Source organism: Crocodylus siamensis, chromosome 7, assembly GCF_052110815.1.
Source record: "Crocodylus siamensis isolate JL-2025a chromosome 7, ASM5211081v1, whole genome shotgun sequence".
Taxonomy (NCBI): domain Eukaryota; kingdom Metazoa; phylum Chordata; order Crocodylia; family Crocodylidae; genus Crocodylus; species Crocodylus siamensis.
The window spans coordinates 47,602,994-47,623,810 of NC_143401.1; the positions used below are offsets into that span (position 1 = coordinate 47,602,994).

Below are 20,817 nucleotides of genomic sequence, written 5' to 3' on the forward strand. Positions count from 1 at the left end.
CTGAATTTTCTGAATGGTAGTGAAAGGGCCCCTGCAGAAAAAAATAAAGATAAGGCTTTTGACTCATGCTTTTGAGGGTAATGGAAAATGAAGACATTTATTTCTGCCTTATAGGAAAAGGCCCTGATAACAGTGTCTTGTAACTAATGCTGTGTGTGTGTGTGTGCGCGCGCGCGCGTGTCTCATTAAGTTAGTCCTCTACTGGGCCTAAGAACTTGGGTTTAACTAAACATGCCTTCTAGACAAAGCATGAAGTCTTGTTACAAAGAGTTGATTGCAAACATAGAAAATCTCTCACTTCTTTGGTAGTTTATTCCAGTAGTTAATTGTGATTAACCATTGGATAAAACGCTTTGCAGATTTGCATTCACTAAATAAATTAATTAAATTAGATTAAAAACTGTGTGCCTGTTTTTTATTTGAATTTGCCTTGCCATTGGTTCTTGTTATGCCTTTAGTCTCTTTCACCTCCAATGTTTTTTTGCTATGCAAATCTTGGGAAGAAAATGAAACATGAAGTTAAAAAAATTAAAGGTCAAAGTATGGCCCACTTCTCAAAATATTTGTGCATGTAAATAAGTTTTAAGCACATGAAGTCAGTGGAGCTATTCACATATGTAGGGTTGTTTGCAATCTTAACTGATTGCAGGATCAGGCTTTTAGTGTGGTTGTAGGTTGGAAGGTGTGCACAGACTATTGAAAATGGTGTAGTTAAACTGCACTTTATGAATTGGATTCAGCTACAAAATGCTGGTTGAGTTATGTCTGTGAGAATGATAACACTTATTATCTGTCTGTTCATTGTGTAAATCCGACCTCAGAAAGAAATAAATCGTGTTTGAATTCAGTTGAAGTAAAATATATTATTATTTTCTTTCATTATTAAAAGGGCTTTTTACTGTTTGTTTGCTAAAATCACACCAGCTTCCATGTTAGGGCATTAGGTTATTTAAAAGCAAATACAGAAAAATAAAGCCATAGAGAGAACATTTGGCTTGTCTGATGTGACTTGATCCCTCTTCTTGGCCTTGTCATATTCCAAATTATATTTTAACCCTTTACTTATTCTTGTTTTTATTTGCAGTAGAACTGAAGCTTTTTATCAGTAACCAAGACAACTAAGATACACATTTATTCAAAGCTGATGCATGTATAACTTAAATGTTCCACATTTTGCAGAACCTACTTGCTAAAGGGGACAGCAGGCCTTTGTTTAGCTTTATAATCACTCTCCATTTCCCCATCTACATTCTTTAGACCCCTAATAAGGCAGTTTACAAAGGCTTTTGTATCATAAAGCATGATTTCCTGAAATGATCCATCACCTTAAGGATGTGGGTTGACCCAGTTCCAACACTGGTGCTATAACTTTAAAAATAGAGAGAAAACAAATCTTTCATTTTTGAGGAAGAGGTCATACCTTTGTGATCTTTTGGGGGTGACAGGAAATGACAGGAACCCATTTTCAAACTTGGCCATATCTCTTTTGAATCAGCTAAATTTTATGCTCCCTCAGCTTCTGCTGTGGCACTTACTAACTATTCAGCAGGATATCAAAGCAGAGCTTTGAAAAATATAAGACAAGGAAAAGAAAGAGAGTCTTTCCCAGGTAGTAGTGGAGAACATTAAAAAGGAGACAAAATAAAATTCTGTAAAGTGAAGCCAAGATTTCCATGGGGAAGGAAAATGAATTTTGAAAATGACTGTTTAAAAAATAAAGACAGAAATTATGGTGCTCAGTGTGTGACCTGTGTGTATCAAGAGAGTCCCTGGCAATTGTCTATGATGGGGAGCGCTGGGAGCCTTGAGTCACTCACATTTCACCAGCCAAATTCACCTCTGAATCCACCCCTTAAAGAATTGTATTTTTTTCTGCTGAAAGTGTTTAGCCCCCATTCTCTGACTTCTCTTGGAAATAGAATAGGTGGCTGATAGATATGGCACTGGACTAGGAATCATGAAAACTTGGGGAAACATCATTGCCCTGTTGAAGTGAATGACAGAACTCCCCTGAATTTTGTACTTAGCTCTACCGTTGACTTGGTTGGTGACCTTAAACCATTCTCCTAGTCTTAGCCTCTCTTTCTATACAATGGGAGAAATCATATTTATTTGTCTTTGCAAGGCATTTTGGATGTATACTTGCAAAGTGTTCTATAAAACCTGAGTATTATGATTGTCAGCCAGGCTTGTTTGGAGACTGAAAAACCTCATAAACCTGCTTCCTAAGGTACAAATGGATTCTGGGAGAGCAAAGCAGGAGCTGTGGTTATGAACTTCTGGATCAGGATGTAAAGAGAAGTGAAAGTGTCTGATTGTAAACTTTTCTAGTATTATATCTCTTTCATCTTCTACAAAAAAATGAATTTATTATTTGAATCCAAAATGATTTAATGAGATAAACATTATAGAAGATTTGATTAAATGGATCCGTCAGTCATTGATCAATATATTCAATTTTTACTTTGTTAAATAGGACTAGAAAAAATCAGATCCAAATCACTAGCTACAAAGTAACGTTCTTCAACTATAGACTTTAAGTACATATTAGATGGTGCTGGGTTTTTTATAGGACTCCATTACTATGGGATTGAACACTAATTTCAGTCTTCAGAAGATTTGTATGTATTCTCTTTCATTTCAGATGTTAGAACTAATTTTAGGAACTCTCTGAACTGCTCATGTTCTTCTGGCATTGTGACAAAAAACGGAAGGTTGTGGAAGTGACATGAGACACTGTGAACTAGTCCTCTGTCCTTGCCAGGAAAAAAAAGCTGACACATCCAGAAAGATTGTGTATGCATTTTGTGGTGTATATTAGTAATATGGTCTTTCTATTTGCTACCATTTTAAAAACAAAATAGGACAGTTGAACATTAATAGGATATTTACTCTAATGGGCATCTTGTTAATATCACCATTCTCTGGTAAAAACAGCAATAATCACTTTATTACATGTACTATACCAAATTGCCTCTGTTCTTGATTGCATTAGCATTCAAATCAAGGGGAATTTCTTAAAATAGGGATATGCAACATGGGTCCTGTCAACAAAGCAATATCCTTGTTGTGTTGATAATTTACCCAAATTTATTTAAACCTGAAAGCAAAGATTTGCAAGTTCATCTAGCAGGGTTAACTAATTGTTTTATTTGCATTTCTTTATGAACTAAATACAGTAATTCATACATTAATATTTTAAAAGCATTGTAATTAATTAGCTAGCCAAAGCACACCAAGCAGCATTACAAGAACAAATGAATCCAGCAGGAATGAAATGTTATTTTGAAAATTAAGATTTCTTTTCAATGGCACTTTTCTCCTCAGTGATCACATCAGTGCACTGTAGCATGCAAAATAGACTCCACCCTCAAAGCACTGCTACTTGGCAATTCCAGTGATGCAGCAAAAATCAGGGCTGCTTAGGATAAAGGGAAATGGCTGCTAGCCTCAAGACTACCAGAATGGATAGAAGTGAGTGCTGGTTGATTCTTACAACCTTACCGATAATCATTCTCCCACAAGGGCTACTTCACACTGAGGCTATTTGGATTGTGATCACATGGTCAGAGATTAAAAATGGATAGGGATAAATTCATAGATTCATTGATATTAGGGCTGGAAGGGACCTCATGAGATCACTGGGTCCAGCCCCACTGCACTTGGGCAGGAAAAACTGCTGGGGTCAGATGACACCAGCAAGGTACGCATTGAGTAATTTTTTAAAGATCTCCAGGATAGGTGATTGTACCACCTCTGGGGGGAGTCTCCTCATAAAAGGGCTTGGGAAGGAAAGGTTATCCTTATTTACCTGGTTATCCTCTATAAAATGGCACACTAGTTAGAAACTATTTCTTCTCCCTCACTTGGGCTGTTTCTTGCAGTATTACTGCTTTTTCATAACTAGCTGTTAGTTGTTTATCTCTGTTGGATGGCTACATTATGCCTTTTGGATTGCATTGCAAAGGACAGGATCAAGCAGTATACATCCCCCCTAATCTACAGTCATTGGTTTTGGCTATATAGCTCAGGTGTGTTTCCATTTCCTATGCATGTGCTGGTATTATCTAATGATACCAAAAGCCCTTGCCAAAGGGGGTGAAGTAACAATAGGTGGAGGATGTTGTCTTCATTTTAAGGGCTGGATGCTAGAAGGTTCGTTACTAGGGACCTACCTAACTTATGGCGAGAGAAAGCAATTTTCACAGCTTGACCATGGCTCAAAGAACCAATTTTGCAGTTATTTCACAGTGGCCCCACCCCTCGGCACTGATTGGCAGAGAAGCCCCACCCCTTGGTCTTGATTATCAGAGAGATGGGAGACAAGATGGTGGCCAGCATCTTGACTGCTAGCTGCCCTTTGTGCAGCCTCACCCCTCAGCATTGATTGGTGGAGATGCCCAAGGGGGAAGCAGCCATCTTGGCTGCTGCCTTTCATGCCACCCTGACAGCTGGCACCTTCCCCTCCTAGCCTGGCTGTGAGGCTGGATCACAGTAGTAGTGAGGACCAATAGCTCCCACTGGGGAGCTAGAATTTTAATTTTTTTTCCCACTGATTTCCTAGGAAATCACATCCAATGCCATTTTCCATGGAGATTGCTGTTGTTCAAAAAACTACGATTTAAGTAGGTCCCTATTCATTAACACTCACTGGGGTAAAGTTTTATTCTCTTTCGCAAGATGGCCACTGCAAAATTTTGGGCTTTTGTTTTGTGGGAGGTATATGTTTTCATTCACTGTTCCTGAAGGGGCATCGGGTATTTGGATCCATCTGCTCTGGGTGTCATGGTATGCCAATGGAAACCTGTCATTTTAATTGTCTTTGGTGGCAGCTGACATCTTAAATGGAGATCCTAGTCAGTTTGCAGATTTTAGGAATGTAGGCTAGCATTTTTTCATCAAACCGAGGAAGTCAGGAACTCGGCTCATGCTGAAATGTGTGGCCTCATTCATTTGAGTAGCCTTTTACTTACTAAAAATATCTAGTCTTTTCATCAATGACTAGGATTGCTGCTTTTTGTTAGTAATATGGCTATAGTAAAGTATACACACAATCATAAATAAAAAAATAAGATATGTATGTCACCCATGAGGTCTTCCTACATACAATCAGCTATGAAAAAAGGCAGCATCGGCAGTGCTGTTTGCATTTTCCTTTGCAGTTTATCCAAAGGTTAGGATAGGGGGCGCAAAGCTTGATGGTCAAAGCTTTGCATTTTTCTATATTTTCACTGTGTATTCACAATAACTCCCTTGTTCAATTTGCAACCTATACACCAATGCATCGTCCCACTTTATTTAGTTCCCTTGGTACTTTCATTGCTTATCTTATGAAGATCTGTGTTAACATTTATCAAAACAAATGGCAAGCCTGGGACCTTTTAAGTAGTTTTTTAGTTAATAAAACCAATCTTCTAGTTCTGTTATGTTAAAAGTACATTATCTTTTTATTACACACTCTCTACAGCTCTGTCTGTTTTCCTTCTTGGCAATTTCATGACTGCTCCAGTTGATTGCTATATAGAGAATTGCAAAATCATTAAGGGTGGGGTTTTACCAGCTGACTTACAGTACAAACCATTTCTCAAAATAACCACAACAGTGCAAGACTGATGTGTAATTTACGTCACAGTATGTATTTATGAAATAGTTTGTGGCGTATTCACATAGATTTAGGACCAAATCTCTCTGTCTCTCTCTTTTTAATCAAGCTTCTTACTTTTTAATATTTTCCACTCCTTGTCTTGGCTTGCCTCCAATTTAACAGCTTCAGTGAGAAAAAAATAACTGATCTTTTTTTCAGCAGTTTAACTGCAAGTGTATTTTGTTCTTTGATGTATACATTTGTGCTAACTTAACTGCCTTGGGAGAGATTTAGATTTGTGGTAGAATACATTGCACAAAACTGGAACAGAGAATTGATAAAGTTGATGCACAAGTTCAGAATTTTAAACACCAATTGAAGCTATTTAGTCTTATGCACTAGCACATTTCCCTTTTACAAATGTCTTTCTGTATAATGTCTTGTAATTAAAACAGGAAATCATTGAGTAACTGTAAGATGAATAAGAGCACTTAAACTGAAAAGAAAATTACCTTCTGAGAAATTATATTCACAATTTTTTTTGCTTCATATTACAATGTTGGTAATGATAGTAACGGATATATGTACTCTTATCTGTATTATTGTTCTGCTTATGTTTTCTGAAATAAAAAATCATTTTTAGTAATATCAAAAATGAATGGACAGAAAATGGGAAATGCCTAATTATGAAAAATATTCTGTGTCACAACAGAGTAGCAATTACATTGAAACTTCAATATAATTATCAATAACAGTAAAACCTGGAGCAGTGCCAGGGACATAAAGTTAGTGCTCAGCCTTTGCTTGGTTGCTAGGAGCACAGTGAAAGTATAAAGCTTAGAGAAAGGAATGTCTAATATAATAAAGTAACAGAAGGTAGCATAAATCATTGTGAGAGCAGTTCATATTGACATTATTTTATTTAAATTGGGTTGAAACTAGACACTTAATTGTACAAAAGAAGTAAATTAATATTTCTTCTGAAAAATAACTGTATGTTTTCTGAGAGGAAATGGAAATTTGTGTTTCTAACATGAGCCTAATACATATTTGGAATCTTTTAAGCAAAAAAATCTTTAAATGTTTGTTTCTGTTGGCATCAAAATGCATTTTCACTAATACGATTAAAAGAACTGAAGGGCAAAATACTTGGCAGATTTTGCTGTTGAGGTAATTAGGTGCAGGAAGGAACATGCATACTTTTTCCATTGAGCTCTATAACATCCTGGTGTGAAGGTCTTTTTAAAGAAAAAAATGCTTGCTGCCGTTCGAAGTAGATTGTGATAGTTAGCTATAGCCATTATAGTCTGATGTTTCTGAAATAAGCAGACAAAGAGAAACTTATATTTCTGTATTTCTTTCTTCTTTCTGTAAGTAGTGCTTCATCTGAAAGGGTTTGTCAGGAAGTCTTGCTTTTAGCATTTTTTATCTTGAATTACATATTAAAAATGGTTGTACTAATTTAGAAAGCTGCATAGATTCACTGTGTTTGACATTTCATGCATCTCTTACTGACAAAGACAATTTGGAGAATATGCTGTTCAGCATGAAAGCCAAACCTTGCCAATCCCCCCCTCCCTCCCCAAGCCCCCCCACAAAAGAAACTATGTCGATTATATCCATAGATATACAGTTAGTGTTCTCCAAGCATGGGTGGAACCTCACACTGCAATTACAGTTCTTTATAGAAACCTGTTTTGAACTTGAATTATATATAAATAAATGAAATATTGACATTGAAAGAGGTTGTTAAAACATGTAATTATGATATAAGCATGGGATTAGTGTAATTTCAGTTGAACCTTGCAAGCAATGTACTCTTTGTATTATCTTTTTTTATGTACAGAGCTCCTTATTCAAGGTAAAATGACTTTCAGTAATTTAGCATCTTCTATTCTGTAAGCTCATAATGAAATATTTTTAAAATTACATTATTTTTCCTTGTTTTAATAGAAAGTGAGAAGCTTGGTTAACATTTCAGCTTCTAATAACTGGAAACTTTATGATAATTTTAATTTAGATAAAATTCAGCAATATATGCAACTGCAATCAAATGTTATTTTCTGTATTTTGTTACAATAAAAATCATCTGGGGCTGGGGGAGGTCTGTATTTTGCTACTTTGATTTTCTTTCTCATGTGGGTGTGGTTGAGAGAAAATCTTTGTTCCAGGAACACTCTGTTTGTCTTTCACTAAACAAATGTGCAGTTTATCCATTCTTTATTCATACTTAGATGTATCTGTTCAGCCTATTGTGAACAAGCAAAGAAAAAATGAATTATAAAGCATTTATTGGAATCACTTATTGCATGGTTAACTTTGCATACAGGTTTGATTACACCTTTATGGATTGCAATAAGAAGCAAAAAAATAGCTAAAGCAACAAATATGTAGATGAATGTTCCTGTAAATAGCGATCTGGCTTTAGTTTATGACATTGGCTTATGATAAAATGTCATTCATCAAACATAGAATAGTATATAGAATTCTGTCTAATGACTTATCACACATCTTAGTGGAAACAAATGGTTTGTTACAAAGGCTCATGGGAGACACATTTATATGCACCTTGGTACAAAGGCTGACCACATCCTGGCATAAGAAATGTGCTGTCTGATCAACAGAATTAATTCACCAACGCATACATGAAGGTACAAGCAGTAAGTAACAAGCATACAGTAGGTTCTCAGCAGAGCTGAGGGATGGATCATAAGCTTGTTTCTCCCTTGAATGTTTCCAGTCTCTGATCCAGTTTCAGGATTTCTTACTAACGAAGAGAAAATTATACACACTCACATGTATAGCAAAAAGTTATTTCACAATCAAGTGATCGCAGAGGCTCATGGGATAGATACTTGGTAAAAATATTTTGACCACATCTTAATTGACCTAAAGAAGTTCAGCTACAGTAAGTCATCCATTCCTAGAAAAAAGTCATCCATTCCTAGAAAAACTATACACCATTTCCTAAAATATGGCATACGAGTAAGCACTGCCTACACTAAAAATTAGTGTACCAATTTTTACATTGGTAAAAATAATGTTTACCAAAAGATATTTTCCATATACATTGAGAAAGGAATTGTTTTACCTTCTTTTTAAACTGGAGGGACAGGGGAAGTCTTAATACTTATCAAACTGACTGCTTTCAAGAACTGTTTCAGCTCAAAATTTTACATTTATTTTCCAAACAATACTCTGAAATTTCAAAGATGGTCTAGGTATGTTAGTATACAATTTTCCCATTGATACTTTAATATAGCACATTTTGTAATTTAAAAAATATTATATATATTGTTTCTCTGTTTTCAAGAATCAGTTAAAATTAATATTACCTCTTAACATGATACGACACTGAAATAAAAAAGGATTTTTGCCTTTGACTTTGGTTAGGCCAGGATTTCAGCCAACATTCTTTCCAATTATTTCAAGTGTAATCCTACTTTAAGAGGAAGAAAGGTTATTAAGATATTGGTAGTGGGATTAAATATTTGATTATAGTATCTTTGACAGAAATAGAGACTATGTTACTTAGTAATCAGGCAATAGCCTAGCAAGTGTAAACTACAGACTTATACATACCTCCATAGATGTGCAGATAAAAATTAATCTAGGTACCCAGCATGAGGAACTAAATGAACACAAATAGAAATACATCTCAGTTTTGGCCTAATACCCTGATATCAGGGCTGATAAAAGTCATGCTACAACCTTCTCTTGTTGTTATGTTCTGTCCTCTGCTGTCACATTTCCCATTGGTTATCATATGATGAAATTTTGTTGTGATATTTCAAAATTAGATGCCTTAATTTTTATATTGTTTAAAACTCAACAGAATGAAAAGGAAGTTTTTCTGGATTTTTTTGAATTTGCAGTTGGGAAGCCATTTAAAAGTTCATTTGACTGTGGTATACTATGTGTATTTTGTTGTGTGTTGCCTATTCATACAACAATTTCTGTCTGGGATTGCTTATGGTCATAAACATCGCCAGAGTGGAATCAGTCTATGAACTATCTCTACTTCAGTATCCTCTCTCTGATAGTGGTTAATATTAGATATTTTAAAGAAAAGGCCAAATAATCATTACCCTCCCTCTAACCCACACCCTCCTAATAGCAATGAAAAACCCCTCTCCTCTCCAGACATACAGAGTGAATAATTATCATGAAAAACATTTAAAATGGTATACAGACTAGTTTAGTAAGGTGGCATTGGAAATTGAAGATTAACTATCATGAAATCTTTCTATTAAAGTATTTATGGCAGACTTCATGAAATAGAGAGGCCACTTTATGTAAGCTAGAGTAGGGATCAACAACCTACAGCCCATGGGCAGGATCGAGCCTGAGGAGCCATAACATCCAGCTCACAGACATGGATGGGGTTTTGGTGGCATTTGATGGTGGGGGGCTTTGGCAGCAATTGCTTTCCCTGACTGCTGTGAGGAAAAGTGTTGGGTGTGAGCACTTTCCTCATACTGTTGCAGAGAAAAATGATGGAAGTGGTTGAGTCCTCCCACTCTCCCACCAACCCACCAGCATCTAACACAAACAGGGTTGGTCCAGCCTGCAGCCTTAAAATGTTGCTGACCACTGAGCTAGAGCATAGATATTGTCATCCTTACTTAAGCTGTAGTACCTTACTGCAAGGGAGTAAGATTAGGGCTCTTGTGAATAATGGTGTTAGACATGGCCTGAAGTCTCTAAAACAAAGGTGTCTTAATATGTCATTCTGAGGGGTTTTTGTTTGGTCTTCCCTTCTTTTGAAAAATACTTTCTTATTGAAGATAAAATTTTAATGAGCAAACTTGACCTTGCTCCAATTTAAGTCAATGGGACTTTGCCACTGACTTAATTGAAAACAGGATAAGGCCCCCAAATTGGTTACTATGTTTCTTCCTATTGAGCTACAACTTCATTTGTACTGTTTATATTACCCCTTGGACAAAATAGAATGTACTTTAAAGGGTTTTTTGGGTTTTTTTGCAGGTGAAGATGATGAAGATTCAAGTCTCTTGATCCTTAGTTATCCACAATACTGTCGATATCGTTCCATGCTAAAGCGTCTTCAAGACAAGCCTTCCTCAGTATTAACAGACCAGTTTGTTTTAGCTCTTGGTGGCATTGCAGTAACAAGCAAGAGCCCCCAAATCTTTTACTGTCGGGATACATTTGATCACCCAGCTCTTATAGAAAATGAAAGCATATGTGATGAATTTGGTGAGTCATTTTACAGTTACCTTCTTTTTATTGCAAAAATAGAAGGGGTTGGGGGTTTTTTGCCCCATTTGAGTGTTTACACATTTACAAATGAAAAATGTTGATAATGTGAACCGTGTAAAGAACAATGCTATTTACATTTAGAGTGCTAAATTACCAAATGTGCTTTCTACCCTCAAGATTTCTGAGACTGAAGGCTGATGTAATGGGCTTCTAAGTAGTTATAATCTCCATTTTACAACTTCTGTTTATCAGATCCAAAGTTACTGTTATTTGGGTGGAGTAAATAGCACAATTATTCAGTGTAAGTTAAAGGGACATATATTAACATTTGAAATTACTTGCCTTAATATTTAATCTATAATTTAGGCCTTTCCTTAAGGACTCAAGCTTTATAAATTTTGCTTTGTGTTTGTTTGTTTGTTTTTAAAGTGATCATTGCTGTAGCCTGCTAAGCAGTGCAAAACAGAATTCTAAGATTTGCTGTGAGACCCTCTGGCAGCCCACCTTCAGGTGCTTGCCACTTTAAGGGCTGAGTCAGGCAGCCAGCAGGTGCCTGATTGCAGCAGCTATATTAGAATACAGGCTAGCTATATAAAGACAGCAGTTTGCTGCTGGCAGCAAGTAGAGACATAGAACATCTAGTAGGTAAGACCAAGTGACTCTTGCTCCTGCGCATGACCTGAAACTGTACCCTGCTGGGGAAGGGTGGCCTGGTGGGGCTCCTAGTGGTGTGGGAGCCCCCAAGAAATGCCAGGCCAGTTACCTCCCCAGTGAAAGGCTGGTAGGGGTGCCTTAACCCCAGCCACCACTATCTGGTGAGTAATTCTGAGAGCTGTGGGAGTAGTGGGGCCAGGTATACTCATGTGTAGGCACCTGAGCCCAGCAGGAATGTGAGATCCTGAAGACCCCAGAGGGGTAGTGTGGGGAGCATAGTGTGAGGCCCTGCATAGAGAAGGGCTGAATCGGGAGTAGGCCTGAAAGACTGTGCATGTGAGGGGACTGAGTAGGGCTGAACGGGGAGTAAGTCTGAAAGTCAGTGCAAGGGCCAGCTCTGTGAGAAGCTAGTTGCAAATATGAGGAGGAGACCCCAGGGTGGGGCGTGGTGTAGAGTTGTTCAGTGAGGGGCTTGGGGCAGAATCAGCCCCGGGTTTGGCACGAGGCTGGGCCACATAGAGTTGGGGAACTTGCAGGAGCTGAAGGACTGCACGGTGAGGCCAGCATGCAAGTAGTGAAGCCTGATGGCCCAAGATGGGCCACTCAGGAGGAGCTAGGGCAGTGGAGTGTGGCCCAGTAATGGGCAGTATACCAGAGGCCTCCAATTTTGGACTGGATTTGCTCCAGTCTCAGACCAAGGAGTAATCTTAATCTGGATTCCATCTGTGGGGCATGGACGGCGGTGTAGGTGAGGTTCAGAGCCATAGATAGCACCCTGTGGCATCAGGGCTGGGTAAGGGCAGCCTCCCACATTATACCACCAGTTTATGGGAACAGTGAAGTTGTGGCAAATGAGACTGGGTGAACTGCCCCATAGAGACAAGTGGGCAGGCTGGCATGAGACCTTGCCCCAAGTATGCCCTGTGTCACAGGCTCATTGTAAAACTTTTTATTGTAAAACCACATCTCTTACAGCCACTTACAAACCAGGAGAAACATCAGTTACATGTGTATTGTTGGCCACCTCAGAATGACTAACTGTCAGTTCAACAGGAATTTTGCCAAGGCCAGAAACTTCGTTTTGCTGGTGCTCTTACAAAATACTCCTGAATTGGCTGAAGGCATGGGCTCATTGGGCATAGACAGAAGTTAAGTTTATCATGTAATTGGCCCCCTGAAAGTGCCATACCATGACATAAGTGCACAGCTACAAAGTGCTTTAAAAGTGGCCAATCATGCAACACATTAATCCTCAACAAATGAGGGATCAGATGAAGGTGCTCTACTTTAGAGTGTCTTAGGGAACTTGCGTTCCCTAGGAATAATTTGTGGCTTGATCGGGGCTGGGATGATGCAGCCTAGCCCCACCCCACTCCTGGGGCTGTGTTCAGGAAGGGAGAGGAGAGGGAGGCCAGGGCCTGGAGCTTCTCCCTAGGATACTATTCCTGCTGCTACCATTTGATGAGGACAGAGGTGGCCAGCTGCAGCAGGGAAGAGGGGGGCCTTGCAGGAAGAAACTCCAGCCAGGGGGGCTGATCTGTGCCACAGGGTCCCAGAGAGTACCCAGCCCCACCCTGGCTGGGCCATGCTGCCCCTGCCTGCCCATCCCCGTGAGCCCACGCAGCCCATGATGGGGGCTCCCTATCAGAATGTGCACAAAAGCAGCAGGTCTGGGCAACTCTGAGCTTAGCTCTTCTTGTGGGCATTTCCTCCCTACCAGCCTCAGCATCACTCCAGCCTCCTCTGCCAGCACAGCAATGACCCTGCCAGCTACATCTGCCCTGTGCAGCCTCCACACTAGGGCCCCAGTGATGGAAGCATGGGGTATACCGTCTGGACAGACAGATGGGGGCAAAGAGAAGACAGGGAGACAGGGGTGGTGCAGGGTGCTGGGGGTTGACAGGTTCAGGACCCCTGAGCCATCACCAGGTCCAGGCTGGGAATGAGGGTGCCCTGGGGTCAGCTTATGGCTTCAGGGAACATCCCCAAGCCCTGCTGTGGGCTCCCATCATGGACTGGGTGTGGCTGGAGTGCCTCCACCCCAGCCCTGCACCCCTAACTCTGCCAGGGCTGATCAATCCCCCTCCTTTCTCTTCACAGCCCTGGGGGAAGTGCTGACAGCACTGGAACTGCATGGGGGGGCAGAACTGGGGGAAAGGGGCAGGTCCTTGGCTGCAGGCAGGCTTGATTCCCCAACCTCCCTCCCCAACAGGCTAATTCATGATAGTTTCATAGTTGGTAGGGTCGGAAGGGACCTGAGCAGATCATCAAGTCTGACTCCCTGTCATGGCAGGAAAGAGTACTGGGGTCAAACGACCCCAGCAAGGTGATTGTCAAGCCTTGTCTTAAAGACCCCCGGGGTAGGAGCCAGCACCACTTCGCTTGGAAGTTGGTTCCAGATCCTAGCTGCCCTGACAGTGAAGTAGTGTCTCCTGATGTATAATCTGAGTTTACCCTCTGCCAGCTTGTAACCGTTATTTCTAGTCACTCCTGGTAGTGCTTGGGGGAACAGGGACTCCCCCAATGCCAGCTGTCCCCTCTGACTAGTTTGTAACAGGCCACTAGATCCCCCCTCAGCCTTCTCTTATGGAGGCTGAACAGGTTCAGGTCCCATAGCCTGTCCTTGTAGCGCCTGCCTGGCTGTCCCCTGATCATATGAGTGGCCCTCTTCTGGACCCTCTCTATGTTGTCCACATCCCTCTTGAAGTGTGGTGCCCAGAACTGGACACAGTACTCCAGCTGCGGCCTTACCGGTGCTGCATAGAGGGGGAGTATCACCTCCCTAGACCTGCTTGAGATGCATCTGTGGATTCATGACAAGATGCAGTTGGCCTTCCTGACTGCATCCCCACACTGGCGGCCCATGTTCATCTTGGCATCAATGATGACTCCAAGATCCTTTTCTGCCTCTGCACTGACGAGAAGGAAGTTCCCCAGCCTGTAGGTATGGTGCTTGTTCTCCCTCCCCAGGTGCATCACCTTGTACTTGTCAGTGTTGAATCCAATCCTGTTCTCACCCGCCCACCCCTGTAACCTGTCTAGGTCTGATTGTAGCCTGTTGCTTCCTTCCAGTGTGCCCACATCCCCCCACATCTTAGTGTCATCAGCAAATTTGAACTGTGCTTTTTATCCCCTCGTCCAGGTCAAAAATGACCCATCCAGTACCACTCTCTGGGTGCAGCCCTCCAGCCAGTTGGCGACCCATTTGACTGTGTATGTGTCGACACCACAGTCCCGATTTCTTAATGAGAACGGGGTGAAAGACAGTGTCGAAGGCCTTCCGAAAGTCTAGAAAGACTATGTCTACTGCTACCCCTGCATCTAAGGATTTGGTGACCTGGTTGTAGAAGGCCACCAGGTTGGTCTGACAGGACCTGCCTCTAATGAACCCTAAACATAATCTCCCCTGCTGGTCCCTCGTGGACATGTGCCATAATAATTATCTCAAAAAGCTTACCCAGGATCGAGGTAAGACTAACTGGCCTATAGTTCCTTGGGTCCTTCTTCCTCCCTTTTTTGAAGATGGGAACCACATTGGCCCTCTTCCAGTCCTCTGGCACCACACCAGAGCACCACGAGTGCTCGTAAAGCCTTGCCAGGAGTCCCGCAATGACCTCAGCTAATTCCCTCAGCACTCTGGGGTGGAGATCGTCCGGACCAGCTGATTTAAATACATCCAGTCCCTCCAAAAGTTCCCTGACTAGAGCAACCCTGACCCTTGGCCTAGGTGTGCCTCACCTGGGGCCTGAGGAGGGCCTGGTGGGGGGCTGATCTGGTCCCTGCTCAGGAAAATGGAAGCAAAGAAATCGTTAAATATGTTACGTTTGTCATCTGGTGTGATGACCAAATTTTGTAGAGTGTCTTGCAGGGGCCCCACGTTACCCGGTACCTTCTTTTTGCCCCCTATGTATTTAAAAAAGGACTTCTTGTTGTTCTTGATCCGGGAAGCTAGTCCCAGTTCCATCTCTGCCTTGGCCTTCCTGACTGCCCCCCCTACAGCCCCAAGCAACCAAGGTTTAGTCCTCCCTGGTGATGTCCCCTCCCTTGTATTGGGTGCATGCCTCCCTTTTATCTAGGAGACATTCCTGGATGCTTTTGGTAAGCCATGGGGGCTTTTGTGCCCTCCTGCTCCCTTTGATCCGTGTTGGGATTACCTCCTTTTGGGCTTGGAAGATCGTGTCCTTAAGGAGCAACCATTCTTCTTGGACACCTGGCTCCCCTCCCTTCCGGGAGCTGAGTGCTTCCCTGACTATTCTCCTCAGCTCATTGAAGTCCGCCCTCCTGAAATCTAGAGCTGCTGCCTTTCTGCAGGCCTTTGCCACCTTGCGCTGGATGGTGAATTCCAGCAGGTGATGATCACTGTTGCCCAGGTGGTCAAGCATCCGCAGTTCCCTCACCAGGTCGTCACCCGCTTGTTTCCCATACTATGAGCGTTTGTGTAGAGGCATTTGAGGCCTCATGTGGATATGTGCACTGGCCCCCTAATCACAGTATTGCCCTGGCCTCTGTTGCTTACCTGTGTATATGTTCCACTCGTCAGTCTAGGCTGGGCTGTACTTTTGAGTGCTGCTTGGTTTAGCAGTCCAAGGCTTCCTCCTCCCTTGTCTTCCCCTTCCCACAACAAGCCTAGTTTAAAGCCTGCCGGATGAGATCTGCCAACCTAGAAGAGAACACATGCTTACCTTTAGAGGAAAGGTGGAGCCCATCCCACCCGAGCATGTCTGTTGTCGTGATGTGCGAGTCATTGTCAAGGAAGCCAAAGCCGGCTTCAAGACACCATTCCCGAAGCCACCAGTTGGTCTCTGCGATGCACATCTTATGCCGTCTTCCACGGCCTCTCACTGGTAGAACAGAAGAGAATACCACCTGTGCACCTATCTCCTTCAGCACCCCCCCCCAGAGCATGGTAGTCTGCCATCAGGTGATCAGGGCTTCTCCTGGCCACATCATTAGTACCCACATGGATTAGGACCATGGGGTAGTAATCGGTGGGCTGGATCATTGCGTGGATCATCCCCGTCACGTCATGAATCTTTTCTTCAGGTAGGCAGTAGACCTCATGTGTCAAGGGGTCCTGGTGACAGATGGGGCCCTCTGTATCTCTCAGGATGGAGTCACCTATGATGATCACTCAACACTTTCTCCTCCAGGACTGCTTAGCTCCTTCGGCCTGTTCAGAGCATGGAGAGTGTGGAGTCGCCTCCTCTCTGGTTGCCTCCTCTCCCTCCTTCTCCAGTGTTGCCAGGGCCTCATATCTGTTCTCCAGCTGGACTGGAGGAACTGGTACTGCTGTGTTACGAGCAGCCCTGGTTCTGGAGATGACCATCTGCCACTCTGCAGTGGAGGGCACTTCCCAAAATGCTTCTTCCTTGGGTGTGTGGCCCTGCAGGGAAAGGAAATAGCCATCAATTTCTTCCTCCACCTCCCTGATTCCCCTCAGCCTACTAACCTCCTCCTGGAGCTTCCTCACCTGCACCTTCAGGGCCCAAAGGCAGGCGCCTGCAGGACAGGTGTGTGGGTCCCCAATCCCTGCCCCACCCCGGGCCTTGCTGGGCAACCCCTGCAGGCCAGGGGGTGGGGGGACGCCAGCTCCCCCATGGGCTCTGTCTGGATGGAGGCCTCAGACAAGCCCCAGATAGGCTGCTCCCCCCAGGCAGGGGCCCTGGCAGCACTTCGCGTCAACACCATCATAGGAGTTGCTGCTTGTTTTTAGCTTAGTGCAGTGCCTTCAACCTGCCCTAGTAGGAGTCTCCTTCCTTGCCCTTCCTGCTTGCCCACCGGTGCAAACGCTGACGCAAACACCAGTGCGTTCTTACAGATCCAGGGGGGTCCAGGGGGCTTCCCCTCTGAATTGGGGGGCTTCCCCTCCAGATCCAGCTCAGCTGCATCCGGTCCTTCTGCCCACTTATGTTAGGGGGATCAGCTGCTGCTGTCCCTGCTACTGGCTCTGCTGCTGCTGCTGCTGCAGCTGCCTCCGCCTCAGGTCTGGTAAGGGGGGCACACATGCATGCGGGACACACGTGTGCCTGGATCCTTCCTCTCCCCACTGCTTCTGGCTCCCAAGTGCCAGGGGCTAGGTCAAACTGTGGCTTTTAAAGGCCGCAGTTTGAATTTCCCACTGCTGCCACAATCAGCCAATCAGGTGCTCTGGTCTTCCCGGAAGTGCCTGCCAGCAGTCCTGCCCCCTACGCTCCGCTGCTGGGGGGATCCGGTGCCTCCAGAGCCTGTTCCCTAAGGGTTAACCCCGGGGTGCTCCCTAGCTTGGGGGGACAGTCCCCCCTAGCCCTCCCCCTGTTTGCGTGCTCTGTTCGCGTGGCACAGCTTGGAAGTGTGGCTCCCTACCGGCTCAGCTAAGAGGGATCCGGGGGGGCTTCCCCTCCGGATCCGGCTCAGCTGCATCCAGTCCCTCTGTCCACTTACCTTAGGGGGATCAACTGCTGCTGCCCCCGCTGATGGCTTCGCTGCTGCTGCATCCGCCTCTGCCTTGGGAGGCAATAAATAGTGCTAGTTAACATTGAGCAGTTACAGCTTTAACATATGATATTTATAAATCTCTAAAGTAACTCATTTCTTTTAGGAAGACAATATCTATTTATTCATTTAGCTTATAATAATGTTTTTTAGGAATCTCCTGTGGGATTTTAAAAATCCCTGTTTCCCAAAAACGTAATTGTTAGTTTTATACAAATCAAGCCTTCATTCTTTAAAGTAGGTATTGTTTTTCCAGAAGCTGGAAATCCATTCTGATATCCGGAATAAAGTGTTTTATACAGCAGTGCAGAATTGTTCTGCTGCAACACCAAGGATGTCCACCTGTAGAGCCAGACTCTGCAGCCCCTAATGAATAGGAGGAATCCTTTCTCATGTGTATGTCAACATTGACACCCATTATTTCACATCATTTAAAACTACATGCTTGAATTTAGGAATTCAGGACTGGGCCCCACACAGCAACCTAAATTGGCCCAAACCAGAGCTTTTTGAATGTATGGAGTAGAAATACAGATTGCTGTTGAGGAAAAATAGTGAATGAAATGGCTTGTAAGTCTGGTCCAATAGCAAAGTAGTATCATTTTGATTTTTATTTACAGTGAGAGATTCTATACACAGTATAAAGTTTGGGTTTAATTGACTATCCTTCTTATATTGAAAAGGTTATTTTAGGCTTGAAGGAAATTGATGAGCATACCATCTGTTTTCTGTGCAGTATTTTATTCAGGGTCATTCCTTGATTGCAGCTTTATTGAAATAGTTGTGCCTATAATGTAACTATATCATGCAGTATTAGAATAGATGAGTCAAAAAGATCTGACGCAATGAAGGAACCACATTTATTGAACTATAGCTAGTGTCTTTGTTCATCCCCTGAAAGCTAATGGTGCCATTCTCTTGGCCTTTGTAACATTATCAAACCAGAGCCTGAGCAATCTTTGCCCCAAATTAATTATGCATATTTGAAATTTGGTTTAGTTTAACAAATGTGATTTTTAATATGTATATGTATGTATATAACTATGAAACAAAAAACACCATCTTGGTAAATATATTTTACAAAAATAATGATGTGGGGAAATTTGTAATGCTGTTATGTTTGGGTGGTGACAGATTTAAATATTATATTTTTCCTACATTATGAAATGTATGGTGTCAATTATATTAACCTTTCTACCATGCAACAGACAAAGTGCTATTTTATCCTTTTCTTTCCTGCCAGGGCACTAAAATGAACAACACTTTGTTATACAAACAGTTTACATTGATATCATGTAGATTGATGTCACATGTGTAAAGTGATGACTGCTAAATCTAAACAGAGGCAGGGTGGTACAGTAGATAAATGGATAACTGTAAGGCACTGGTATTTATCAGTCAAATCTGAGGAGAACTGTGACTACAGAAGTATGACTAAAATTCTTAAAAGGTGCTTGTAAAAAGATCCAGACACATTTAATTTGAGGGTCTTCTATGTTTTATACTGGAAAAGATGTATAAAGAAAAGGGGTGAAAACATCTAGGTACAGGTACAGTCCTGCATGTATCCTATTCCTGTTTGTATTCCTGTGTTTTCTATGTCTAAATATCCACAATTACAAAGGAAGGGATGCAAAATATTTGGGAGGGTATATCAAACTCACAGCTCCTTAGAAACCCTCTTGTGTGCTCTGATCTGTGATGTGCATGCCAGGACTGCTTCAGTTATTGTGCTGCTCAGTAAAATATTACACTTACTCTGGGAACTGCAGCACCTTGTGATACAGTATGTATCAAATGAGATACCAAAACACCTTGACAAAGAACCTCATTCATTTTAGCATGTGAGCTGCTATACTTGTTAGATGGTTTTAATAGAGAGAAATGTTTTTCCATGAAGCTGGCTCCCAGTTTTTATTATGCATTTTTAACAAGAACATTTTGTTCTGCTATGACCTTTTCTTCTCTTTCTTTTTTTTTTTTGTTCAGTGGGTTAAAAAAAAAGCATCAACACAGGCCGGGTGGTGGTGGGGAAGTGGAAGGCAGGAACTTTTTCTCTCCAAGCCCGCTAGACTGCATCTGCCAATCACCAGAGGCTTGAGCAGAAGACAGCTTAGGCCCTGGCCCTGCATAGAATTCCACCAGGATGGCCCCCATATTTCCACAGAGGTTCTTTCAGAAATGAGATCATAGTGTGGCCTTAGTTTTATTTACAGAAATTACTACAATTGTGGTAATTAATCACTACAGTTGCAGTTGATACTGGGTAAGTATGCGCTTTCATCTACAAGGTCCCAAGGCTGATTGACAGGGGCCTACTTCCTACTTTATTTGTAGTTTTGTGAATTTCATGGAAACAACGAAATCCAGAAATACCTACAAAAACTGCAAAATCAATTAAAATAAAATAAAATAAAATGCTGGCTTCCCAGTGTGAGCTAGTGGTCCTGGCTGCTAGGAGCAGAAGGCACCAGGTGATGGGGTGGCATGAAGGGCAGCAGATAAGATGGCAGCTGCCCACTTGTCCTGCCCTCCCCCTGCTGGGACCTCTCCACCAATCAGTGCTGAGGGGTGGTGCCACACGAAGGACAGCCAGCAGTCAATATGGTGGCTGCCCCCTTTCCCCTCCTCCCCCTGTTGGGGCATCTCTGCCAATTAGTGCTGAGGAGTGGGGAAGCTTTTGGTTGTAGCTTCCATCAGTGGTAAATGCCTGTTAATTCATCCAGTTGTCTTGAAGGGTTCCCCTCCCACAAGCAAATATGTTTTAAAATTGTGAGCTTGCATGTGTACAGGAAACAAAAGCCACTGAACTGTGTTCACTTCTTTTCAATACCCAAAGCAAAATGGAAACAGTGGGAGTTAAAGCGTGCATCTCCTCTTCCACC

General features: G+C 42.4%; 1 protein-coding gene across 4 annotated transcripts in view; it reads left to right on the forward strand.

Moving 5' to 3' along the window:
* The window catches only part of ARID5B (AT-rich interaction domain 5B), a 172,184-nt gene that overhangs the window by 61,008 nt on the left and 90,359 nt on the right, over positions 1-20,817 (forward strand). For all 4 annotated transcript variants that reach the window (XM_090057477.1, XM_090057478.1, XM_090057479.1 and 1 more), the window contains exon 4: positions 10,574-10,804. In XM_090057477.1, coding sequence (XP_089913603.1) covers positions 10,574-10,804 — 231 coding nt within the window. The remainder of the gene's footprint in view (positions 1-10,573; positions 10,805-20,817) is intronic.